Source organism: Nyctereutes procyonoides, unplaced genomic scaffold (assembly GCF_905146905.1).
Source record: "Nyctereutes procyonoides isolate TBG_1078 unplaced genomic scaffold, NYPRO_anot_genome, whole genome shotgun sequence".
NCBI classification, from domain to species: domain Eukaryota; kingdom Metazoa; phylum Chordata; class Mammalia; order Carnivora; family Canidae; genus Nyctereutes; species Nyctereutes procyonoides.
The window spans coordinates 3,782,422-3,810,146 of NW_026575031.1; the positions used below are offsets into that span (position 1 = coordinate 3,782,422).

Genomic DNA, 27,725 nt, shown 5'->3' on the forward strand with positions numbered 1-27,725 from the left:
ATAAACATTATAGAAATCGGAAGATTCCATTGAATCATTTAAATGAGGGCATGTATATAGAAATCTTATTCCTGAGAGATGTGGGCTAAAGGTGGAAATAGTTGCTATGATTACTCTATTTTCTATTTCATCTCAGTAGAGACCTGTTATTAGCATATGTTTGATTGTATGATTCCACCTGTGTTACCCTCCTTAACAAACTTCTCAGTGCCATTGGTCATGAGCATGAAGTCCTGCTGAGAGACCTGCTTCTGGAGAAAAACCTGTCCTTCCTAGGTAGGTATTACTTACATTCTCTCTAGCTTGTAATATCTCCATAAGTGCTTAAATATATATTTTTTTAAATCTTCCACTCGCAGTTATTATGTACTAAAGGAAGAGGGAACGATGATTGATGCTGTGCATGTTATCTTTTATTGATTTAGAACTGAGCAGGAACTCAGTTACCTAATCCCTGTATATACAGCACGTGCACAGGCTTGCAATTAATATTTTATGGAATAAGTGGCTGAAAAAATGCATTAATATCTGTTGCAGTATTACCTTTGGTGTCATGAGATATTAGCAATAATCTAGGCTTTATGAGAGAAACAAAAGAAATATTGTCTGTAAAATGTTTTATATGTTAAAAAGGATAGTTAGAAAAATTCATGTTGGATATGTTTGTCTCATGTATGGAATCAGAGTGTCCTTTTACTTGGAAGCTAAATATTAAGCTTTTATTATTTTTATGCGAGACATTGTCACCATAGATATAGTGATTTTTTAAAATCTCACGAGTGTACATGGACTTGTTATTTAGTGTGTGTGCCAGTGTGGTATCTTGTTACGGATTATTATTTCTTTCAACATCTGAAGCATTGAAATTAAGCCTTGAAGGGCATGCATGTGATAACTGATCACAGAAACCATAAAGCACTCTACAATGAATTAATTCCTCTTCTCCATTGTAAATGTGGTAATTTTAAAGATTCTATGCAAACCTAAATGTGCATTGTACACATCTGTTGTTTTTTTTTTAAGATTTTATTCATTTATTCATGAGAGACAGAGAGAAAGAGAGGCAGGGACACAGGCAGAGGGAGAAGCAGGCTCCATGCAAGGAGCCCAACGTGGGACTCAATCCCAGGACTCAAGGATCACACCCTGGGCCAAAGGCAGGCGCCAAACCACTGAGCAACCCAGGGATCCCCAGTGCACATGTTTTTTTTTTTTTTTTTCCAGTGCACATGTTTTATGTAGATATTTAAGTTAGCATAGTGGGGTTTTTTTTAGGTTGAAAAAAAAATCACAGAATATTAGATTACATATACAACCTTTGTTCCAGAATGGATAAAGATTTGGCCAAAGAAAGTCCACAGAATGGTCTTACATCAATTAGGGAAGGATGTTGAAGACAGGCCTGCAAAAAGTCCGTTTTAAGCCTTAGCATTCAATATTTTTATTAATAAACTGGAGAATGGAGTTGAGTGTGTTTTAAGGTTGTTGGTAATTTTAAGGTAAGAGATCTCAAAAATAATCTCAATTCTCTATTTTCTAAAGAAAGTTGATAAATTAGGAAAATGGCCTCAAATTACTGAATTAAATTTCAGTCTGTAAAAGTAGCAAGTTTTTTCACGTAAGGACAACTGAAATGTTCAGCCTAGGGAAGGAAGGTAAATTAGATAGAAATCATCTTTTATTTTTATTTATTTTAAATTACTTTTTAATAAATTGTTCCCAATACAGGGCTTGACTCATGAGCCTAAGATCAAGACTGGAGCTGAGATCAAGAGTCAGATGCTTGGGGCACCTGGGTGGCTCAGTGGTTGCACATCTCCCTTTGGCTCAGGTCATGATTCAGGAGTTCTGGGATCTAGTCCCGCATCACACTCCCCACAGGGAGCCTGCTTCTCCCTCTGCCTATGTCTCTGCCTCTCTCTCTCTGTCTCTCATGGGTAAATAAGTAAAATCTTAAAAAAAAAAAAAAAAAAAAGAATCAAATGCTTAACTGACTGAGCCACCAGGTGCCCCTAGAAATCACCTTTTTAAATCTAATCCAAAAAAATGGAAGTAACAGCATAAATTCATGGGTTAGTTAGGTTAAAAAATTAAATATGTATATAGTTGTATATGTGTGTATATGAACATGCATACATATTTATATGTATCCGTGTGTGCACATATAGCACCCATATTTCTTAGTTCTGTCCATTGAAGAGGACTACAAACAAGAAACAATCTTGCAGGAAAATAAAATCTAACCAGACATAGAATGTATAATGTCTCAGAACCAATTGGAATGGATGACCCTTGATGCACCCTGACTTTTTTCTTAGAACTATGGCGTTTCAATATGTGTGATCACATTGATCACTCAGATTGTGGCAATGTAGCATGGCCAAATCGATTTTACTGTTTTTAAGCCACCAACTAAGATGTCATATATTCAGGACTGCTTGATGTTAGTCTCTTGATATCATATGCTAATGGGTAGTCAGGCCCTTGACACCATTTCTTTGCTTAGCCTAGCTTTGCTCTGCTTCCTTCCTGAGGACTGGAATACCCCAACAGGGAAGAAGAAGACTTACATATGGTCTAAACTGAGTCCCAGGTCCTTAACTCCCTTGATTCTGGGAACTGTGTTAGACTGGATTGACCATGGCCAGCAAAGACAATGCAGAAACATGGCCAAGGAGTCATTAGCACTTGCATACAAGTTCAGAAAGGGGACTTACTCTTCCTGGGTCTCATCTAGTTCTCTGTGCTTATAGAGTCTAGAGATAATTATTTTGTTGAAGCATACCCAAAGGTCATACTTAACTGATCTTTCAAATAAACGAGTTATAGGATGTTTAGCTGACTCTATAAGCTCAGTGCTGTTTTTAAGCATTTTCTTAGCAGTAGCATACAAAGAAGGTAATTTATTCTGTGCATTTTAAGCATTTAATGTAGTACTGAATTATTACTTGTTTATTTACAAGTTAAAGCATGAAAATTCAAAGCCTTGTGTGAAATACTGTTCTAGGGTTTTTCTTTTACCTTGTAAATACCCCTTTACAGTGATTAATTAGATCTAAAGTACTGTGCCAGGTAAATTTAGATAGATTATCATTTTAAATCAACCAAAAAAAAAATACTGGTCTATAAATAGGCCACTAATCTGATATTTTCTTGTTTACATATGTATATACATCCTGAATTTTGTTACAGAGACATTACAAACATGTTTGTTTTACTTTGTTTTATAAGCAAAAGTAAAATTGATCTCTCCTTCTCTCTCTTTTTCTGTTTCTCTTTCTCATTCTGTTGGTTTCGAATCTGGCCACTACGTTCAAAAGACAAGGATTCTTATTTTTACATATTAACTCTCCTTAAAAATTATGACTTCCCTGAAAGTCTTTATCCTATTCTAAATTCTCCATTCATTGTGCTCTATATGTAATCTTGTAAAATATGCATTTTATGTGACCTCTTTTACCAATAGGAAAGAAAAGATAAAAATAACCTTTGACTTAACCCTAATAATATTTTGAATTTCCTTGATCCATAACCATATACTGAGCAATTGGTATGGCACAAGATTTAACTGGACACTATTGGAAAGAAAAAAGGAAGAGCCATTTTCATTGAAGATTTGTGTATACTCTTGGATTTATCCTATTTTATAAATGTATCCATTTGTACTTCTGGGGATAAATACATTGTATTCAGAGAAATCAAAGTTGAATAAATGTTTAGTTTTTCCAACTAAAAAAATATATTGTATTCATACACTTATTCATTTATTCCAAAAATAAGTGATTAAGTTAGGTAGTATTTATTAGGAACTAGACATTAAGTCAGATGAAGTCCTGCCTTTCTGGAGTCAGGTGGGGAGATAAGCTGTAAACAAATGTATACAGGTAATTTCTAGCAATTTCTCAGAGTTCTTATAATTATTTATTTATTATTCATGCATTATTTTCAACTAACTTTTTTGAGTGTGTTTTCTATACTAGTTAGTATGAAAATGATGATAAGCATTCCGTACCCTCTGGATGCTTACAGTGGTGCAAACTATTGCTGTGTCCAACCCAGTAAGAATATGGTTCCACCTCTGATGCATCTCAGTAAGTCCTTACCTTACTGAGATGGTCTTGATAATGAAAATAAATACATTCAAGACTGTTGTCATGCTCCTTCTGTTAAACTTAAAAGATATAGATTATATTAAAAATCAATAGCTACCCTTTACATTGAAAGAAAATACTCCTGGCTCATAAGCTACCTTTCCTGAAGTGGTGATAGAATTTTACTTACTCATCTGCTGTCTCACCAGCACATTCCTGTTACCATGTGCATCTAGTTTGGCTAGGTGAGCTCATTAGTTTGGTCATCTTACTCTATGCTAACCAACATTTTCTTTTGTTGGTTCAGCAGACTGATACCTTTTACGTTACTTAGTTTAAGCAGGCACCATTAGGGACTAAAAAAATAAAAATTGAATCAAACACAGAGCCTTCCAGAAAAATTTCAGATAAGTTTCAGGTAAGTTCATATCCATTCTTTCCAAGGACTGTTAATATAGAATTAACATTTCTTGATCAGCACTTAAAAGTCTGAGATGTGAAGAACCTGCTGCCTATTCCTTGGCATAGATGCACAAAGAGCCCTTCCTAACCTTTAAGTTGGCCAGCAAGCATTGCAATCATCCTTATCTCCTCTACTAAGGGTTTGTTCCATTTCTAATATCAAAATAGAAAATATACTATAACTACTGATGGAGATGTTGTGATTTTTATCTCTCCAGTGATTAATGAGGCCCCCCACCTTCTTCTCAGGGGTAAGGAGGAGCTTTGGACAAAAGACAAGGGAGGAAAGAAATACAGGGATAGTAAGAAGATGACAAGACTGTTTGCATTGTCAGAGGCTCTGAAAGAGTTTATCCCAGAGACTGGAGACAAACCATTCATCCTCCATGGGCTGGCATGTCTCCAGGTCAGAGGGACTTTCATTAGTGGCTCCCATAGCCACTGTGTGGTGCAAATTCTTGTTACATTTGGCTTAATAAGGTTGGCTCTGGAGATATTTTATTCTTGCCAGTGAATGTTGCCCTGTTAGTAGAAGCTAACAATTATTTTGAGTGACACCTGAGAGGCAGTTGCTTTATCCATGCCTCACCCTCCTGTGTTTGGTCTTGCTTTATGACAAACCAGCATATCTTACATAGGTGCTTTTCTAGCATTCGTGTATTACTCTGTGGGACTCCAGGAGGGTATAATCTGTAAAGCCAGGTAGGCTTAGTGAGGGATGGCCCTTGCTGGAAAAAAAAAAAAAAATAAATGAGGATCTTTGTTTCTAAGAGTTCATCTGCTCCTGCTGCTTCCCCACTACGTATGCTCTGTTGGGGGAGTGATTATGATGTGACAAACAAGGGATTATGACTTCAAGTGAAGAACAGGCAGCGGGAACAGATGAGATTTAGAGTGCTAAGGTTGTGTTTATGTGCAGATGTTAGCAGTAGAGAATAAGAAACTAGAAATAAAACATGATTACATAGGCTAAAGAGAACTGACATGGTTGGGTATTTCATAAGGTATCAAGTATTTAAATTCCTATCTCTCTGAAGGTTGAAAATAAGATACAGTTTTCAGAATAATGGGAATATGATATCGGAAATGGGATAGGGGAACTGGGTCCTTCCTTCCTGGGGAAATTGTCATGGTGCAGGATCTTCCTCCTCCCCTATTGAATATGCTGTGTGTGCTTCTCCCTGGGACTAAGAGGAAAGAACCATGGAGAGAGAGAGAGAGAGAGAGAGAGAGATAATAGATAGATAGATAATAGATAATGCTGCTAGAAGACAACACACTCTCTGGAACTTTGGTGACAGGTTGCCCTGTCCACTTACTATAATAGTCTTTCTGCCCTGGGCCCCTCCCTCATTATGTCTGCTGATTGTCTGCTTTCCTGGCCACATGATGAGATATTGGAACTCCTTTGGCTGTGTCCAAAATCTAATCAAACTAAATTCTACACATACTCAAGGGGAACTTACTGGTTTAACAGTATATCTGGAAAGTCCAAAGGAGAGAAGGTTGCTTCTGGTGTGTATAGAATCCAGAATACAAAAAGCAATGTCATCAATATCTCTTCTCTCCCTCTTCTTTTTTCTGTGTTGGCTTCATTCTTAGGTAATAAAGATGATCCCTCGTAGTTGCTAGTGTACTTATTCCTAAGACTTCTTAATTCCAGAAACAAGTCACTGATTCTCTTTTGTGATTCTGTTCTTTCAGATAGTGGATCTGAGGAAGGGCTCTAATCAGCTACAAGTGTCTACCCCTGAAGTTGATGGTTTCGGGGGTTACATTATTGGGTCATTCACCAGAATCATATTGTAAGAGTAGGATGGCAGTGCCAGACAGAATGGGATGCAGGACAAAAAAAAAAAATCAAATATCTCACTCCACAGAAAATTAATTGCAGGTTGGCGCTTTAGTCCCCAAAATCAAAAGGCACTGGGAGGCAAGTGTGTTGTGAGACTGTTCTAGAGTGTGTGTGTATGTAGAAGATCCTTTTTGTGTCTCAGAACTGCTAGTTTTTCCTTTCTTCATTGAGATTGGTTCTGGGATAGATGGAGTTGGCCCTGCGAAAGGGTCTGACATCAATGACTACAGCTACAAAAACAAACAAACAAAAAAACTGGAATAAGGGCTAACATTGCTCAGAATTTGGAGCTGGAAAGAAAAGTGACCATCCAATGCCCTTGTTCTGTTTAAAGGAAACTGGCCCCAGTCAGTGCCTTTCCAACAACTCACTCTACCATTCTTGTGTGTCCCTCTTTTTGTGGCATGAAACCCAAAGACTTCAGAATGTTGTATACAATATAGAAGAGTTCTGCTTCTATTATTGACAATCCTATCTCCTGTCTCCACAGCCACTGGTTGGCAGGGACCAGCCGGCTCAGCTCCACTTTGTACAGTCCCGACTTTGTGACCTCCCATTTGTTTCCTATCTTTAGGGCACTTCAGTTTTCACTAGTATTGTCCCCTGAAGACATAAACAAAGGACAAGGTCAAAGCAGTCAGTTGTATTCCGTTAGTAGCTTTGATAAGAGGCTTTGGGGGAAAAGGTTGAAACTAATGGTTGTAATGAAATTTGAGGTTCTCTAAAGATTTCATTTATCTGTGCTGTGGGTCTCCCCATTAAATGCATATCTGTTCTGTGTACCTTTGCACATAATATGCCTATCATAGTAACATCCATTACTGAAACATTGCTGACTTCTTACACTGAGTAGAAAAGACTGTGTAACTCATTCTCTGAGAACATAAAAATATGGATACAAAGGTCATGGCTCCAGGTATCACATAAGAGTGTCTGGGAAAAAAAAAGAAAAAACAAAAACAAAATACTAGAATAGAAAAATATACTGTAGTTTTCATTTGTATTCATGTATATCTTTTGCCTTTCCTCAATTTAGTAGAAATGTAATAGGTGTTAAATGCTTTTTATCATACGATGTATTTTAATCTAGCATTTTTGAAACCTTTTGACAAAAGCATAGATAAAAGGTCATGTCAGAATGTTACCTTTAATTTTCAGATGTTATGAACTGGAATTTTGCATAATTTTCCTGGGGGAAAAAAACTATTTCTTAAAATTTTAAAGCCTTTTAATAAAACAAACAAATGAAAACCTCAGACTTTTCCTTGGTAGTTCTCATATCCATGATGCTTAAGTATATGTAACTAGTTTCAGATGTGTTTTGTTCTCTGAATCAAAATCAGCCCTTTATTTTAGAAAAAGAAATTGTGTAATTAGTACCTATTTGTTTGGGGTATTTTAGGGCATTTAGAGGAGAGGATAATTAAAAGGCCTGAGAAATTAAACTTTCACAGTGTTCTGTACATATGTGTAATTCCTTTTTAAAAATACTCTCCAAAGGTTAGGCCTGACAACTTAAAAATAAATGAAGATCTGGCTTGCTTTTAAAAATGTAATATCAGTTTTATCAGTGGATGCAGTTTCATTTTTTTAAAAAACTTGAGTTGGAGAGAGGGCCATTGAAATACTAGAAATCAAAAGATTATCTAGTTCATTTCCTCTTTAGGCACATTGCACCTAAATAATATGGGACAGATGACCATCACCTCTCCTGTGCTTCAAGATCCTCTAGGAGGAGAATAAGAATTTTTTTACTACTTCATAAAATTCACATGTGATCAAATTTAATATTTGCCATAATTAAAAATGGTATGTGGTCTGTTAGGATGAACTAGAATGTGATTCACGCAGGCTCTTACCTGTATCTTTGGCCATCCGAGAGGCCTAGGTCTTGGCGAGTCACCTAATTCCTCTGGGCCACTTATGTGTAAGTTGGAATATTGAACTAGTAATCTCTAAGACTTTACAAGCCCAGAAATACTGTTTCATGAGTTACACACGTTATCTAAAAATCCCACATTTTGTGACTCTCGAGCCTAAGAGGTCTGCTTTTAAACAAGAATATTCTGATAATGAACATTGAACTGTGACATTAACAAGCTTGGTAGTTATGAAATATATTGGGTATTTTTAATATATACCTTAAATATGAGCCTACTTATTCACCAAATAAGTTAGTTATACAGGATTGGAGATAGATTTCATATTGATCCAGCATTTTGGGAAGTTACATCAAAGGTGCTATTCTAAAACATTGCTATTACTCATTTTTGCTCTTTGTAGTTAATATTAATACTTTTTTAAAAAATTCTGATCTTTTTTTTTTTTTTTTTCTTAAAGAACACTTTAGGTTACTTAAACATCCAGTTTTCTACTTGGGAAGTTCAAAGAACCCTAAGTAACCATTTGGCTCCAATATGTACAAAGAACTATAAGAACCTTTATGAAAGGTGTAGTAGTTCTCAGGGGAAATATAAATTCCAAAACTGACTGTAGAAGAGACAAAAATCTACAGATCAGTAGCCATCAAAGAAATGGGAAAAGTAACCAAAGAGCTGCCCCACCATAGGGGCACTAGGCCCAGATTGTTGTTTGTGAGGAACTCTGTACATACTTTAAGGAATAGAAAATACCAATATTATTTAAAATACTGCAGATCAAAGAAAAAAGAAAGTAGGATAACTTCCCATGAGTATTAAGGAAAGGGATGCAGCTCCTTTGATGATAGAGATGAACCTCAGATTGGGATCGAGGATAAAAGATAGCAGTAAAAGATATCAAATAAACTTTGAAATTTGGGCCACATTTATTGTCCCTGTGCCTTGCTGATTAATAAGAAGTTAAATCAGGAAAGAAAATCATTAATTTAGGTAGGCTTTGTGGGAAACATGGGTATTCTTTCAAATGCACTTGTATTTTTTTCACTTAGCCATTTGAGTGTTAAATACAAAGCACATGTTGGTGGTAAGAGTGGGGTAATGGATAGGTTTTAAAAAACAAAAAGGAAACACTCCCTGTCTTCAGAGCACATGCTTTGTACCCAGTATGTGGGAAACAGGGAGTAAGCACAATAAGACAAGGAATGAAGACAGAATGAAGCAGAAGGGAAGTGTGGGCTGGTGACTGAGCCATAACCTCAAGATTGTGGAGTTGGAACCCCAACAAGATGGTCAGCCAAATTTGAAATCCATACCCAATGGTTTGGATAATGTTGGCAAGGAATCCAGATTTGGGTGCCAGGAAAGGAACATAATGCAGAGGCCAGGAAAGGAGGCCAGAAGGATGGGGCTGACCTTAAACTTCTCCCAATGGGATGATCCATGCTAGATACTTTTCCTGGGGCCTAAAGCAGGTGAGCAGGACCACCTGCTCATAATGCTACTCCCTATACTCATGCTGTCATTTCCTCTAAACTTTGCCCACTTTGCTTCTTCCTTCTTTTTTAGGAAATCTAGGATGAAAGTAACAATGTGAAGGCAGAAACAGGGATGGTAAGGCAGTGAGAGTTTAGTAAATAATGGAGAAGAGATCCAATAAGTAACATGGTATTTCAGATATGTGAAACACCCTCTTTGCTCTTAAAAAAAAAAATGTATCACTAATGGTGACACAGACTTCTAGAAACTATCCTTTGGGTACAATTACAATTGGATTAATTTCAACCTGGAAGGGAGAGAGAGAGAGAGGGAGGTGGGGAGAAAGGGTGGAGTGATAAAGTGCATGGTTATACTTCAAAAGTTTTGCACTGAAAGATGGAAAGATTCCCTTGCCGCACCTGATGTTTTCTGCCCATGTTTTGGGTTGTTATTGTTTTTTTCACAGTAACCTGTGAAATTTTGTTTTGAGCTGCTATAAGAAACATAATCATTTTTCTTACTGAAATAGATTTTTTTAACATCTACAAAGGTATATCAAGCTAGAATAGTTCTAATAAAATATTAGTCTCCATTTTTTAATGTCAGCTCAGCATTTAAAACTGTTCATCAGCTACGGGGAACATCAGTTCAAGGCACTTGAGTTGATTTTAATGTCTTTTCCATGAAATAGTCTCGTCATGGCCAGTATATTGAAAGGAGAGAAATTTGTTCCAGTCTTGTTCTTCTGCAGTCCAGCTTTCCAAATTGTTTTTAAGTAAAATTACTTAAATTTGTATTTCCTTATCTCAATAGTTCGTTGTTTTTTTTTTTAATTTCCGGGAGGGAGATTGTTCTAAATTCTGGCATCAATCCTCCCAAATCTGGATAAAGGACATCCACTTTTAACAAAATTTAACTTAAACATCTAGTTTAAGTATGTCTTGTCATTAAAAGGTTATTTACATTTAAAATGCTGACCTTTCAAGATGTACACAAGAGTGTTCTAAAACAGAGTTTCTGAACATTGGCCATGAAACCACTGTCTTGGGCTGACAAATGGATTGGAAATAAGCTACCCAACACTGGGAATGGGCCATTAATTTTAATCAAAGGTGATGCAGGCAGGCGAACGGGATGCATGACAATGTCAACAGCCCAGTAGGTGTTAAGAGACCACACAGCCTTCCTTGTTACTTGGTTGGGCCATTAGTTGAGGTTGGGTGAAGATAGAAAGCCATGTCTGGAATTGAATGACCAGGTCACTCCAAAATCTAATGGAGAACTCCTCATTTCAGAAATCACATTGTAATGCCATTAGAAGTCAAGGACAGCATTTAGAAAATATTGGGAGATTTTTTTTTTTTTTTGAACCAAACACCTTGCTAGTTTCTTTCCAACTTTGTCAAGCTCCCTGTTTCCTGCCTCCTTTCCTTCTGCATGGATAGTTGATATTTACAGAGGATCAAGAAATCAAACAGACTTAGAAAAAAATCTCAAAGCCTATTTGCTTTTCAGAATTACATATTGTTAGTTGTAAAACTCTGGTAAATGCCAGAAACAATGGCATACCGAAGGAATTAAGCAGGGCAATTAATTCTCTGTAGTGATCTCATTGTCCTTGGCCCTTTCTGTGTTCTTGTGTGTAGGAATAGTTATACTAATTGAAACTAAACTTTCTTAATTGCTTTAATGAAAACATTTGTTCTAATTGTAAAGGCCACTGTGCTTGTGCATCACTGTAACTTGTCAATATTGGCTGATAACATTAGTGATATTCACAGTGGTGAAAGCCTTTTCTTTTAATCAGTAAGTATATTTCATTATTTTGAGTATTTTCAATTACAAAAAAGGTAGTGTGTGACAGCTTGAATTAATGATATTTATAATAAAGACATAAAAATACAGAAGGGACAAAGAGGAATTTTTATATGTATGCTTCAGGTTTGCTAAGAAAGTTCATTTATTCTGACACAGCATTGCATGCATAAGAAAGATATGTATGACTGCATTAGTAATTTTTACACATTTTTAAGAAAGAAAAGCAATTATATTGCTGTCTTGTTAATGAAACAGTTATAAGTATTTGTTCTTCCCATAGATGAAGATCAGCTCCGTGCAAAGGGTTATGACAAAACACCAGACTTTATTTTACAAGTCCCAGTTGGTAAGTCCTTAAACTCTCTTATGCATTTGTTTATAGGGAAAAGGGATGTGTTTTCTCCATAGAATTTTTTTTTTTTAGTTTTTGTGAATTTTAGCAAATGTTACTAGAGCAGATCAGCTTTAAATAAAGGGTGAAATTGTGGGAAAAAATTATTTTAGAATAGCAGAAAATAATAGGTTCAGAAGAAATTTTCTGCCTTAAAAACATTCACATATATTTGAGAACTAAACATGTCTTCTGAAGACGTTTTGGGTGCCACTTTTCAGGTCATTTATCTAAATGATGAATTTTTTTTTAAAGATTTTATTTATTCATGAGAGATGCACAGAAAGAGGCAGAGACACAGTCAGAGGGAGAAGCAGGCTCCATGAAGGGAGCCCAACATGGGATTCGATCCCGGGACTCCAGGATCACACCCTGGGCTGAAGGCAGATGCTCAACCGTGGAGCCACCCAGGCGTTCCTAAATTCTGAATTTTTAAATAGGGTCCCATTGAAAAGCCAGGCTGGTTGACTTGAGTTTGTTTTCACGTTACTTGTCAACTTATGGCAGCAGTGGCAGTGGGAGGACAGGAGGGGACTTTTGAAAGTGATGATGAAAATGAAAGGGATGTGATCATAGCATCAGTGGTCTTCATAAAGAACATGTACGATGCGTGGTTGTGGGGTTATAACCATCGACATCAGCCGGGGCTGAGCTTCGGCTCATTCATGTGAAGCAGAGAGGCCTAGACCGAGTTCAGTATCTCCCAGTCTTGCCTTCTCTGCTCCATATTAGTAATGCTTTGTTCTTTAGCTGTGGAAGGGCACATAATTCACTGGATTGAAAGCAAAGCCTCATTTGGTGATGAATGTAGCCACCATGCCTACCTGCACGACCAGTTCTGGAGCTACTGGAATAGGTAAGTTCCCATCATTTTTCTCTTTAAGATAAACGATACACAGCTGAAATCTCATTAAGAAAACAGTATTTTGTTTAGCTGGTAAAAATGCTGCTAGGCTTTGTTTCTGGTAAATGCAGAGACTTGATTAATGTATTCATCTCAGATAATTCAAACTTCTCTGCTTTCCTAATGTCACTTCATTTTTTTAAAACCAAAAATCTCTGCACAAGGTCAAAATTAGTATCCCTGTTTTCTTTTTTTGTTTACATTTTTTTAATTTAAATTCAGTTTGCCAACATATAGTATAACACCCAGTGCTCATCCCATCATGTGCCCGTCACGTCACCCTGTCCCTCCCACACCTCCCCTTCTGCAACCCTTTGTTTCCCAGAGTCAGGAGTCTCTCTCATGGTTTGTCTCCCTCTCTATACTCCTCTTCCCCATTTTACAGCAATAATGTTGGTATCACTTAAAATACGAATAGGAAGGTAGGGTGGCTATTATGATATCAGTGCTGACTTTTTATTCCTCTGATGTGTAACATATGCTTATTCTCAGTCATTTAAAACTATCCTGTCCTCAGCTCTCTGAGGAAAGTATCCAAAAGGTAAGAAATATCAAAACGATTTGCCTTCCAAGAGAAAACGGTTTACCTGCCAACTTCAGTCAACCATCATGAAGGCATGGAAATCTCATGGATTAAAGGAAAGGGTTGGAGGGAAGGAAGCTTTATTATTGAATATGCACGGTGTGCCTGGGCCTTTGTATTCTCTCAACTAATCCTCACAAGGAAGTAGCCCCCCCCCCCCGCATTTTACAGATAACTGATTCTCAGAGAGAAAATAATATGCCATACAGTTAGCCGTGCTGCATTTGTCTTTCTCACTCCCAAACTCCTGCCCTTTCCAGTATATCTCAGTTGTCATTTATAGTACAACTGTTGAAATTTGGTGCTTTTTCTATTATTGAAGTGTCAAGTTTTCACACTACACATTTTTTCCCCTTAGAACAGGAGGTAGGGCAAGGGGTAACCTTTCTAGATTAACAATGTTCCTCAGTCACTGGCCCACAGTGAGAATACAATAATAAGATGACACTGGCCCAGATCATTAAGGAATGAGACAGTAGCATCTGTGCACAGTAGTCTTATCCTGGGGAAAACAACAACAACAAAAACAACAAAACAGTGACAGGCTACGGAATTTGGTATTAGATTGTTACTCAGCTTTACAAAAGGCCAGCAGACCTCGTCCGTAGCAGCTGTGCTAAACTAAGCCCACTTTTTGCCATGGTAACAATGATCATGACAAAATGCTGAATGTAATGGCTTTCTTGATTTTCTTGTGTAATTGTGCGTAGCATCCGAGCTTTACTTTACAGGGAGGAGGAAAGTGCAAAATGTTTTAGAAATCAATGCTGCTTCAGCGTTCCCTATCTTTTATTCAGCCATTATTCAAATTAGCAGTAATGTGGCAAATTGAGTTTTAGATTTTTAGCAATTTTATGAGTTTGAAATAGGAAAGAAAGCACCGTCTTTGATGGTATAAGGAGAGCAATGACAAGAAAATCAAATTGTGTAAGTTTAGGTTGCTAAAGCCTTTTGAACTTTATGGATAAACAAAACCATTATGCACCGAGACAGTGCCCCCACTTTGGTACTGGTCAAGTCTTTTATGAGGAGCAATTAGAAATGGAATTCCAAAGAGTATAAAGCTCACTTGAAAATTCTAAGATCGTATTTTCTTTCTAAAACAACTGTAACCTTTATTGAGTGCCTGCTGTGTGCCTAGCACTCACTATTTTAGAGACTGATTAAATAATCTAGACAGTAATCAGACACTTATGCATTATTGACCCACCTGGAGAGGATCTGAGCAATGGATGTTTGAATAGTTTCCTTTAGACTAGATTTTAGATTATTTTGTTCTGTGCTACGTTTTCTATTCTAATCATATTTTACTTACACAACTATTGGTTTACATTCCCTAAACATGTTCTTTGAATATGTACCAGTTTTGGGGCATGATTCATTTAGGCCATATTGTGTGATAAAGGAACACCAGCCTTGATTTTGAAAGTTCCAAATCATCCAAGGAGGAAATACTCTACACAGAATTCAGTAGTTTTATCAAATGTCTGCAGAGAAGCCAAGAAATAGAAGTAGTGGTGACATTCAGAAAGGAACATATAGGCATTTACTTGGGTATAAAATTTTGATTATAACAGTGATACAGACTTACCAGTAGTAGGCATTTTGACAGGAGAACTTAGCCCATTTATGAAAGTGTGGCATCCTACTCTTCATATTTTGCCTCAACACAACTCACATAGTAATTCCTGAAATTGTTCAGAGTGGAGAAAATCATCTCTTCCACCTGTAGGTAGCCTTTCAAGAAGGCTATTGGCTCGTTGGCACCTGGGCTAATTGCTTTATTTGTGTGATAAGTCTCCAGTTGACATAAACACTGTTATCAAATTGTCACACTATTTTTAAATTAAATGTTGGATTTTACAAAAGACTGTTCAATTAATATTTGTAGAATCATGACTTTGCATAAGCCCAGTTGTTCACATAAGTAACTACTACTGAGCCCTTAATTTTTAGTTTAATGTTTCTACAGGACTTTCTTTTTTTGTGTAAGTCAATATTCTTACTCATCCATTTAGCAACTTTGACAAGGTTGATCATAACCTCCCTCTTTACTGAAACATCCTTTCTTGACTTCCAGGAGATATTCTTCTGAGTTGCTCTGTGCCATCCCAGTAGCATACTCTGTTTGCTTTGCTGGTTTTTCCTCCTTCCAGCTCTACACTGGAATAGGGCCCTGGAACTCAGTGCTCAGCACTCTTCTCTTTGTTATCTACATTCACTTCCAGGGGTCTCCGCTGGAGATTTCATCAAAGTTTTATATACCATCTCTATAATAGTATCTACTAATTCTTGCTGCCAGCCCTAATATTTCCATTGAGTACAAATTTGTTTGTTTATCCAACCGTCCACTCAGTAGCTCCTCTTGAATGTCCAGTGGGTATCTCAGACCTAACATGTCTAAGATTAAACCATTTATTTTCCTCCCCAGGCTTGTTGCTCCCCCAGTTCCTCCCAAGCTCAACTGATGATGCCACAATTTGCCTAAATACTTGAGACAAAAACCTAACCCATTATCAGCCTCCCAAAAAGTCCTTTCAATTCCAACTTTGTCTTATCTCAAATCATGCCCCAGTATCACCTTCTTACCTGGCATCACTTCAGTCTCTGTTATCATCTCTTGAACTGTTGCTGTAGCTTCCAAATTGGTCTCCAGACATTAACCTTTATACTCCTCTGATCCATTTTTCATACCCTAGCCAGAGCAACTCTTGGGAAATATAAATCAGATTATATCACTTCCTGCTCAGAATTCCTCAGTGGCTTCCCATTACATTGCAGATAAAATCCAAACTCTTTCACATGACATCCAGAGCTTGCATGATCTGGTTCTGCACTACCCTGTTATCTGTACACCTGCCCCTCTCTTTCTCCTTCTTTCTCCTCAACTAAGGCTCCCTCTCTCTCTTATACTTCTGAAGCCACGTTGGCTTTCTGGGCCTTCCTTAAATCTACACTGCTTATTTTTACTTCAGAACTCTTATTCTGGCTAATTCTTCGACTTGAAGTTTTCTTCATTTGGATCTCCATATGGTGAACTCTTTGCACCATTCAGGTGTCTGCTCAGATTCCTCTCCTCAAGGATACCTTCAATGACCACTCCATCTAAATGGCCTCACCTTAGTCATCTCTCCCTCTTCACTTGGTTGGACTTTTTGTTCATAGTATTATCCCTGAGTGAACAAAGAAACATATAAGCATCAACTTGTTTGAATACAAGCCTTTATTAAAGTGCTTTCCCTTCTATATTGCCCTTGCTAATTACTCTATGCAGCATGCCCCTCATTCCTTTGTAATAATCAAAGCTTCAGGAATTTTCCCTGACTACTTAAACTCAGAAAAATTTAAGTTTTGCAATGTCATCACATTCCCTAAAGTCAGATTTTGAGTACAGAACATAAGCTGCCTTTCCTGTGATCAGGCCCCTATCCCAGCTATGAACCTTGATCAAATAGCTCCTCAAAATTCTAAGCCTCCACTTTTATGGAGTTAAAGGAAATAAAGAATGCCTCTGAGAAGCATCATTTGGACCATAATATAGCCCCAAATTATATAAGGCTATATATATGATTATATAGAAAATACACACATATGTATGTGTGTATATGTATAAATGTATATCCCATATACATAGGGCTATACATACAGATTGTATAAAAACCATATTTTCTTGCATAGTCAACACCCTGGAAGCTTTCTCATTCTACTTCTGTAATCAAAAAGTGAGTTCTTTGACCATTTGATCTATATTACTAAGTGTATTTTCATATTCTGATGATGACAGTTAAGAAGGAAACAATTCTATAATCTGAGGCCAGATTACATGCACGGGCTCTATACATACATATGTATGCCATACATATGGCCTTTCAAAGAACGAAGGCAGATACTCTGTGCTCACTTTTAGTGTTTGGAGATAAGGTGGGTCCATTTGAATGAAAATATTAAGTGATGCTAAAGAGCAAAGCTCCACAAGCAGTTAGGCAGCACACACATGGTGCCCAACAACTACTAATCAAGAACGTGGAAATCTCGACTACTTGTCCAACCCTGCCAGCTGCCATTCCGGGCACACTCCGACATGCTGTCATCGGTGGCATCTGTGAAAAACTGAAGTATACTTTGTAAATACACATCTTCATTTCTCTCAAAGAGGATCAACACTTACTGACTGGCAAGAACAAGGCAAAGTTTTATTTCAACATGATTTTCCAGTTTAGTGATCCTTGAAATGAATGATGAAGGGAATTTCTCTTGTTCTTGGGTTTGAATCCAGGCCATACCACTTCCCAGTCCCATAACTATGAACAACTAGCTCAACCTCCCTCTTTGTTTTCTCCCATAAAATGGTGTAATACCTTCTTGACCATGTTGTCATGAAGATGAGTTATTTAATACACGTGGAAGCACTTTCGAAGTACTTGGCAGTAAACAAATATTAGTTCTCCTGTATCTGTTTTTCCTGTATATCACGATCTGATGGAATTTAGAAGTCTTCTAAGTAGACATTTTTATTTACCTGCTTTGCCATAAATTCCTCCTGGACTACTCAGAGGGCTGACTGGCATCTCTTTGGGAAACCTTCCTGCATTCCTGCATTCCAAGCTTGGGCTAGGTATTCAGCCCTGTGTTCCACTAATAATTTCACAGCATTTGTCAAATATTATAATTTCTTATTTGTAACCTTCCTCCAGTTAAAATTGAGTTTCATCTTACCTATATGTCTTACCTGTCATCAAATGCCCAAAAGCTGGTTGGAATACCTGGCTGCTGGAGGTGCCAGTAGGTGATCAGTAGATATTTATTTGAACAGATGAATATATGGATGAATTTTTTGATGCGTGGCAGACAACAACCTTTTGAATCCTCCATTAAGGATTGTCAGAAACTGTGACATTCAACTGCAATAGGGCTCAATTTTTTTTTCTTTGAAAATGCCACTCTAAAGACCAAGAAAAATGCTTCATTAAAAAAAAAAAAAAAAGAACTTCTACAGTCTTTTCAGTTGTATAGACTTTCACAGATCTATTTCATGGAATACAGTGTATTTACACTAGGAGTTTTAAAATATAACACAACTGATAAGCGGCAAACATATTACAAAGTTTTTTAAGTAAGTATTTATAATCTTGTATTTATTATTTGCTTTCACAAAATTTCAGCCAAATCTCTCCTTTGAGATTTGACATGGTATGTCTTAATGATCCTGAGCAGAAGATATTTTGTCATTTCCTTAGGAGATACATGAAACTGGGCCTACCCTACCACTTCAGGGGCCTGGAACAAGAGGACATATGGAGGCATGTACTCCATGTGCCTATTTAAGTTTGTGTATCAAGTTAACAGACCTAAAGTAAAATGTATTTTGTCCTACAGGGAGATCTGGAAGTTCAGATTTGCATTAAGAATTTGCAGCCTCCTTGTATGTCAGGGCCGTAATGTGGCAGCATCAGGATAAGTGGCCCTGCTATCAAGCACGCTCATTCTGTACATCCAGCACCATGTACCTTCCCACAAACCACTGCGCTTGGCCATCTTTCAGGACAGAGGTGTACATTCTGGTGGTCTGCCCTCTTATCAGACAGATGAACCAGAGAAAGAGGGCTATGCAGCCCTTGAGGGTGGTCTTGTGGTGCATTGATCAGGAAGTTCTAAGGTCCCTGGTATGTGGAATGTGGTCTAGAAAGGGATTAGGGGAATATAGAGCAAGTGGGGATGTCCCCTTGGTCCTGCAGAATCCTCACCCCAAGGGTTTGATACAACCAAAGAGATCCAGAGCAGAATGCTCAAGTTTTGGGCCAGGTCATGGACACCTCCTGAATGATTCTAAATAATAGTATCAAAGAGAGCAAGTACATGTATCTTCCAAAGTCATTTTTTTGTACTGGTGTTAGAATATAAGGGGAAATGAGCACCAGAGGAAATATGGTCTTGATCACATCCATGTATCACTGAAAAAATTAAGAGCTGAGTTCCATATGTCAGATTTCTGAACCTTTGGCTCCAGAGAGTCTACTCTCCTAGAGGCAATGCTAAGCTCTAATACCCTCTGCCACAAGAATTGATTTGACTTTAGTTCTTACCTCTAAGTATATTTTAAAGATTGGTTATTTACTCAATGGTTTAGTGATTGCTTTCTCTGGTCTGTGCTACCTTGAGAGGTGAGGCATTTAGAATGGAGCTGCCAAGCAGTTAAGGAAGGTATGTTTCACAGGATGCCCAAAGTTTTTCCTGTATTAAGATACTTCCAGGAAGCCTGCAATTAGCTAAATCACAGATTTCCAGTTATTCCGTTAAAAACAAGGCTGATCACATCTGTCTTAAGTTGGAGTATGTGCCTCAGCAATAGAAGCTCTTGCAAACCTTCAATTACAACAGCTCAGAAGGCACTGCTGCCGTATACTAACAAGTAGTCATCAGCAACAACAAGAGACAGATTGACTAATAATTAGTAAATGCACTGGAGAGGGCTTCTCTAAAGGTAGAATGTAATAATTTGCTTTTCCATCTCTTATGGTAAGATATTGATATTCCGTTGTTCCAGACAAATACTTGACATTGTTATTAGCTGGAGTAACCTAGAAATACTTGAAAAGGACGAAGGAATCGTCTGCTGTGTATGTAGTACTTTTATAAGAATGATTTCTCATAACGTTTTCTTCTGCATTTGGAATGTGAAATGCAAGAATTTTCCCCGCCAAGGAATTCATATTGTCTGCTGTTGTTCATTGTTTTCAATGTTGACTTTAAAGCCAAAACTGAATAAGGAATGGAAATATTCCTTAGGCTTTTAAAGTGGTATTTCCAGTAAAGAGGCAGCTGTTAACTCACTGGAATGAGTTGGAGGACTAAAGAGAAAGAGAATCAACATGTAGGGAAATATTAGTGAATTATAGTTTCTCAGAAAGGTATATGATTACTGTCTTCAGGTATGTGCAAGATTTGGGCAGGGAGGAGGTATATAAAAAGAATATTGGCCAGTTTTCCAAAATCAGGGGACCAAAGAATTGTTGAGAAAATGACTCCTCTGCTGGCCCACTGTGATAGCATTAATATGAATAACATGCTTCGGAGAAGTTACCCCACATCAAACTAATGAGCAAGTGGTTTGATGGTCATTCTGAGGATGGAAACACAACGGTTATGATCATCCAGAGACAGTGAGGGAAGAGTAATAGAAATTGTGCCAATGGAAAGTGACTCAGCAGAGTGGATAGAATCAGAAGCCCAAGAATACAGTATCCACTTCTGAGATTCATTCTGGAATATTGGAGATCAAGTTGAAACTGATGCTAAAATGGGTCAGGGATGTAGGTCAGTGATTCTCAAGGCTTACCACGAATTGCAATCACATGAGGGGCATTTAAAAAATACTGATGTGGGTCTCATTCCCGGAGAACTGTTATAATTGATGTCGGGTAGAGCCCGGACCTTGGGAGTTCTTGTTTTCTTTTGCCAGTCTACATGCAGCGCTGATGCCAACTTCTTCTTTACCTCCCCTTGGCTAGGAATTTGCCAAACAACCCTTGCATTTGTAGCCTGTCTGCTTTCAAACAGAGTATTGATGAGAAAAATAAAACTTTATTAAGGAATAAAGGTTCAGGTCAGCAGACACTTCACAGTGGTCAGCCAGCAGGGACCCAGCCTCTGCATCTGTGGGGCTTCTGGTAAGGCCTGAGACAGTAAATTGCAGGGATGGGACCCGAACCCAGATCAGCCTCTGAATTCACATCTGTGCGCTTTCTGCCCCACCAGGCAGTTTCATGTCAGCCACGGTGGTAAATCCATTTTAAGAGGCTACTTTACTCAGCTAGTGGGTTTGCTGAGCTGATCTAAATAAAAAGTTCTCCAGCATATGTGGTTTATATATTTACCTTCATAATGGTAGCGAAAACTGGGCCAGGTGTTCTCTGTTGCTTTCTCAAGATCCCTTATTTTATATTCTAAATATGTATCTATAGGATCAGTATAAAAGCCTGTCATATATACCAGTACACCCAGAGCATAATAATTCCTGAATTGTTGGATTTGAAATCCATAGAATCAGAGAAGTCTTGAATCCGGTTCACATTCACAAATTCTGACTGAATTGTCTGAAGATTAGTCTGAATTCAGAAGAGAGATGGACTATGGGACATTTGTTAAGAAATATATGTTTTTATTTTGAATGGAGTTTTTTTTTTCTGAATTGCTGTTGGTTACACAAAGTATTTTAATAATATTTTTAAAAATAGCTTTATTGAGGTATAATTGACATTATAAGCCACATATATTTAAAGTATACAATTTGACAAGTTTTGACATATGTATATATAAACTCATAAAATTTTCACCATGGTAGAGATACTGAACATATTTACCACCCCAGAAATTCTTGTGCCTCCTTAGAATCCTTCCTCTCAACCCCTTCACTTCTCTGCACACAGGCAACCACGCATCTGCTTTCTTCACTATAGACTTAGTTTGTATTTTCTAGTATTTTCTCTAGATAGAATCATACAACATGTACTCTGTCTGGCTTTTTTTTTTTCTTTTTCTTTTTTCTTTTTTTTTTTAAGAATTTTTTTAATTTTTTATTTTTTTATTTATGATAGTCAGAGAGAGAGAGAGAGAGAGAGAGAGAGGCAGAGACATAGGCAGAGGGAGAAGCAGGCTCCATGCACCGGGAGCCCAATGTGGGATTCAATCCCGGGTCTCCAGGATCGCGCCCTGGGCCAAAGGCAGGCGCCTAACCGCTGCACCACCCAGGGATCCCTTCTTTTTTTTTTTTAAACTGAGAAGTATTCACTGTCATAGCTATACCATTACTTATTTATCTGTTCACCTAGTAATTGACCTTTAGGTTGTGTCTAGTTCTTCTATTAGTAATAAAGCTTCTTTGAATAGTTATGTAAAGATATATGTATGGTTTCATTTCTCTTAGCCAAATACCTCTGAATGAAATGGTTGGGACATAACAGTAGGTGTATGTTTACCTTTTTCCGTCAAACGATTAAACTATTTTCCACAATGATTGTACCATTTTACATTCCCACCAGTGGTTTATGATAGTTTCAGGTGTTCCGTGGTTTACCTGTCCCTTGGTATGTTCAATCTTTTTAACATTAGGCTCTCTAAGAGTTGTGTAGTAGTGGCTCATCGTTCTCTTAATTTGCATTTCTATAATGACAAGTAATATTGAGAATCTTTTTACATGCTTATTTGCTATCTGTCTTATTTGGATAAGTGTCTTTCGAGTCTGGCCCATTTCTCGAGTTGTTTTCTTATTGTGTTTTGGTAGTTTAAAAAAAGTTCCGGATATAAGTCTTTTATTAGACAAGTGATCAGATATGAAATATTGTCTCCCAGTCTGTAGCTTACCTTTTCATTCTCTTAACAGTGACTTTCAATTTAATTTTAATAAAGTTCAATTTACTAATTTTTCTTTTATGGACTATACCTTTGCTGTCATGTCTAGGAAATCTTAAACATTCAAAGATCTAGAGAAATCATAGGGGCACCTGGTTGGCTTAGCCCATGGAGCCTGCAACTGTTGATCTTGGGATCGTGAGTACAAGCTCCAGGTTGGGTATAGAGATTACTTAAAGTTTCTTAAAAAGTCCTCAAAATGAAAAATAAAGAATAAAGGAAATCACAAAGATTCTCCTCCTGTTTTTTTCTAAAAGGTTTATTTAAGATTTACATTTAGGTCTAGTATCCATTTTCAGCTAATTTTTATATGTGGTGTTATATGTGGATCAAAGTTCATTTTCTTGCATATGGATATGCAGTTATTTCAGAACCATTTGTCGTAAAGACTACTTTTCTTGGGACCCCAGGTGGCTCAGCAGTTGAGCATCTGCCTTCAGCTCAGGACACGATCCTGGGGTCCAGGGATTGAGTCCCACATCAGGCTCCCTGCGAGAAACCTGCTTCTTCCTCTGTCTAGGTCTCTGCCTCTCTTTGTGTGTCTTTGATGAATGAATGAATGAATGAGTGAGTGAATAAAATCTTCAAAAAAAAGACTATACTTTCTCAACTAAATAGCCTTTCCACATTTGTCAAAAATCAATTAATCACATATGTGTAGGCCTTTTTCTGAATTTTCTATTTTGTTCCATTGATCCATTTATCTACCAATTCTCTACTATCTTGATCACCATAGCATTATATTTTGGAAACTGTATAAGTCTTTGAACTTTATTTTCCTTTTTTCAAATTTATTTTTGTCTATTCTAGGTCCTTTGCATTACCATATGAATTTTAGAATCATCTTGTAAATTCACCCCAAAAAAAGTCTATTGGGATTCTGATTGGGATTACATTGAATTTATAGAATTCTTAACAATATTGAGTTTTCTGATTCATAATCACAGTATCTCTCCATTTATTTAGGTCTTTTAATATTTTTCTTAAAAATGCCCTGTAGTTTTAGGTGTACAAATGTTGCATATTTTCATTAGATTGACCCCTATGTGTTTTATATTGCTTGATTCTTTTAGAAGCGATAGTTTTTGGAGTGCTTGAGTGGCTGGCTCAGTCAGTTAAGTGTATGATTCTTGGTTTTGGCTCAGATCATGATCTCAGGGTTGTGAGATCAAGCCCTGTATCTGGCTCTATGCTGGACATGGAGCCTGCTCAAGATTCTCTCTCTCCTCCCTCTGCTTCTCGCCCCTGTTCATGCACACACGTGTGTGTGCTGTCTCTCAAAAAGAAAAAGAAAGAAAGAAAGAAAGAAAGAAAGAAAGAAAGAAAGAAAGAAAGAAAGAAAAGAAAGAAAGGAAAAGAGATAGTTTTCATTTCAATCTCTAATTGTTCATTGTTACTATAGAAGAATACAGTTGACTTTCAATGTTGATCTTACATCTTTGTAAAAAAAATTTTTACAGAATTTCAAAATTTTGATCTTTACAACTTTGTAAAATTCATTTTAATACTTTACTCTTTTGGTATTTTCTACATATTCATCCATGTCGTTTGTAAATAAAGAGTTTCACTGCTTTTTTCTATTTGGATGCTTTTTTTTTTTTTCCTAACAGCACTGGCTAGAATCGCCTATACAAAGATAAATAGTGATATACATCTCCTTTCTTGGGAAAAAGGCATTCAATCTTTCATATTAAGAATGTTAGCTATCAGTTTTTGTATATGTTCTGTATCAGCTCAAAGAAACCCTTTACTATCCCTAGCTTGCTGAAAGATTTTATCAAAAATGGATGTTGGATTTTGTCAAATGCTTTTCTGCATCAGTTAAATGGTCATATGGGGTTTTTTTGTATTAATAAGTTAAAATAGTGAATTACAGTGATTGATTCCTGAATATTACACTAACCTTGCATTCTTGGAATAAAATCTACTTGGTCATGAAACTATCTTTTTTATATTTTGTTGGATTTGATTTGTTGAAGATGTATTAAGAATTTTTTCATTTATATTTATGAGTGATATTGGTCTATAGTTTATTTTTCCTGCTAAGTCTTTATCTGGTATTGGGTAATGCTGGCTCATAGTATGAGGTAGGAGGTTTTCCCTCCTCTTCAATCTTCTGGAAAAGTTTGTGCAGATTTGTTATTATTTCTTTCTCAACTGTTAGGTAGAACTTCCTAGTCAAACATCTGTGACTATTTTTGTTGTTGTCATAAGTTTTTTAACTACAAAATTGACTTGTCTAATAGAGATAAAAATGATTCAGGTTGTTGGTTTTGTTTTTGTTTTTTTATGAGTGAACTTTGGTACTTTGTGTCTTTCAAAAATTCATTTTATCTAAGTTGTGGAATTTATTAGGATAAGTATTCAGAATATTCCTTTTTTCTTTTAATAGCAGTAGAATCTGTTAGTGATGTTCATTCCTGATATTGATAACTATAGCTTCTTTCCAGATCAGTCTGCCTGGAGGTTTATCAATTTTATGGTCTTCTGAAAGAACCAATTTTTAGTTTTAATTGTTTCTATTTCCCTTTTTCTCTTTCATTGATTTCTAATTTAATCTGTATATACATATTTTTCTTTTCTTTAGTTTTACTTTGATTTACTCTTCTTTTTCTAGTTTCCCAAGGTAGAAGGCTGGGGTTATTGATTCAAAAATTCAAACCATTCCTTTTTTTCCAAAGATAGACAATTTAGTGCTGGAAATTTACCTCAATTGCTGTAGCTGTATTCCACAAAATTTTATGTGTTGGGTTTTCATATTTATTTTGTCTCAAATACTTTCTAACTTTTCTTTTTATTTCTTCTTTGATTCACAGGCTATGTATGCTGTTTTGGTCCCAAATATTTGATAATTTTTTATATATCTTTCTGTTACTAGTTTCTATTTTAATTCCATTGAGGTCAGAAACAAACTTGCATCCTTTTAAACTTATTGAGATTTGCTTTATGGCCTAGACCATGGCTATCTTGGTAAGTGTTCCACGTGCGCTTGAAAAGAAAGTTTGTTCTACTGTTGTAAGTGGACTGATCTAGAAATGGCAATTAGGTCAAATTGATCATTGCATTGTTCAAGTCATACATTCACTAATCAGTATTCTACTGTATACTCAAGGGAGACCTACAGATAGTCTCTGGAACTCTCTCTCTCTCTCTATGCCTTCTCTCTATTCTGCTATCATTCTGTTCTGCAGACTCTAGCTGCTGGTCTTCCCATCCTTCCGACTCTATCTCCTCAACTCAGAGAGACCCATTGAGCTTCACCTAGGTTCTTCACCTTCACTATACAGCCTGAAAACTCTCTCCAGCAAGTGGCCCGGGACAAAGGGCTTATCTTTTTGTTTCTCATCACTCAGGATCATTGTTCCTCATTTGTCACTGTTGTCATCTATTCCGTTTGTTTATTTATTTCCAGCAGGTGTATAAATCTATTCCCTGTTACCACATCTTGGCTCCAAGTAGATATCTCTCAGTTATGGTTTTAGACACATAGTTTAACACATTATAAAAAGTCTGTCTTATTCAACATTAGCCTTGTAAACTTATTTGCTGCTTAACTTAAAGATTTCATTGTTATTATACACAAATTTTCTTAAGCATCAACCATGAATAGCATAATTTATGGGTGAGAATTATGCAAACCTCTAGGTTTCTTTCTTTTGATCTCTCTCTCTCTCTCAAATAGACCTCTGGGTCTCTTTCTCCCAGGATTCTTAGAGATGAAATGGGATTTTTCACTCACTACTTTTTGCCCAGCAAAGGGAAAGACTTTGGTGTGGTCAAGGTCAAAGATTGGATAATAAGTGTATTGTCATTAGAAGGCAGCTTTCTTCAATCATCTTTCATTAGCACTCACCAAGGGCTTCTACCTCCACTAGGACCAACATAAAACAGACTGTCTTTTGGTGAAATGGAGCCCTATTCACAGAAATTATGCCTTTTTTTCTGCCTCTACTTTTAAGAGACACATTTTCCCATGTGTTTAGTATCATTCAAGAATCTCCGGGATGGGTGAGTTACATATGATGAGGTTGTTTTGCCCTAGTTTGCCCTTGCTCACTCTCCTCTCACACATGTAGAGTATGGAAAATGAGCCATGAATACAATTTGCATGTCTCATACTCTTCTTCTCATAAAACATAAACCTGTGTGGATACATAATAGCAATAGTAAACATCCTTTCCTTCTCATTTCTCATTGACCCTGGAAGTCATATTCCTATAAAAACTAAACTCCTACTATGAATTCCATTTATCCATTTATTCCATTTAACACAAGCAAATTAGATTCTCTTGTGGTTTTTTTGCTCTTTTATATTCTTAGCCTACTTATGATTTATGAATTCCATTCTCTTGTTTTATTCCCTTTCCTACCTGAATCACTAACATCAAGATGTTTACCGTTTTGTTCATCCTCATTTTCTTACAGGGATTCAGCCAGTAAGGTTAACAATCTTGTTAACCCCTTCCTACTTCTCCTTATATATTCCTCTTTGCCATTGTCATCCCTTTTATCACTGGCAGCTTTGCCAACCACCACCACTTAAACATTTTAAATTTAGTCCTGTAGCATCCCTGATAACTCATTCCAAGTGATCATAAATTCAAAATTAATGCAAAATTCCTTTATTTAGCAAAAAGATTTTTTTAATTCATAAAGCTCATCAACTTATGTAGATGTGAGTCTGTCATAGTCATCCCAGATAGCTCCAGCTATAATCCTTTCAGAGTGTTCTATATTGTTTATGAAGGTGGTAAAAATGAGATCACTGGTTGTGTGCATAGGTCAGGTGTATAAAACCATATTGACTCAGCATTAGACCAAAATTCTGATCAGCTTCAGCTGCCTTTCATTATTTTA

General features: G+C 36.8%; 1 protein-coding gene across 8 annotated transcripts in view; it reads left to right on the forward strand.

Annotated features, from left to right (window-relative positions):
* The window catches only part of CDIN1 (CDAN1 interacting nuclease 1), a 228,629-nt gene that overhangs the window by 102,439 nt on the left and 98,465 nt on the right, over positions 1-27,725 (forward strand). For all 8 annotated transcript variants that reach the window (XM_055316932.1, XM_055316926.1, XM_055316928.1 and 5 more), the window contains 3 exons: positions 209-276; positions 11,863-11,928; positions 12,724-12,829. In XM_055316932.1, the coding sequence (XP_055172907.1) occupies positions 209-276; positions 11,863-11,928; positions 12,724-12,829 (240 nt within the window). The remainder of the gene's footprint in view (positions 1-208; positions 277-11,862; positions 11,929-12,723; positions 12,830-27,725) is intronic.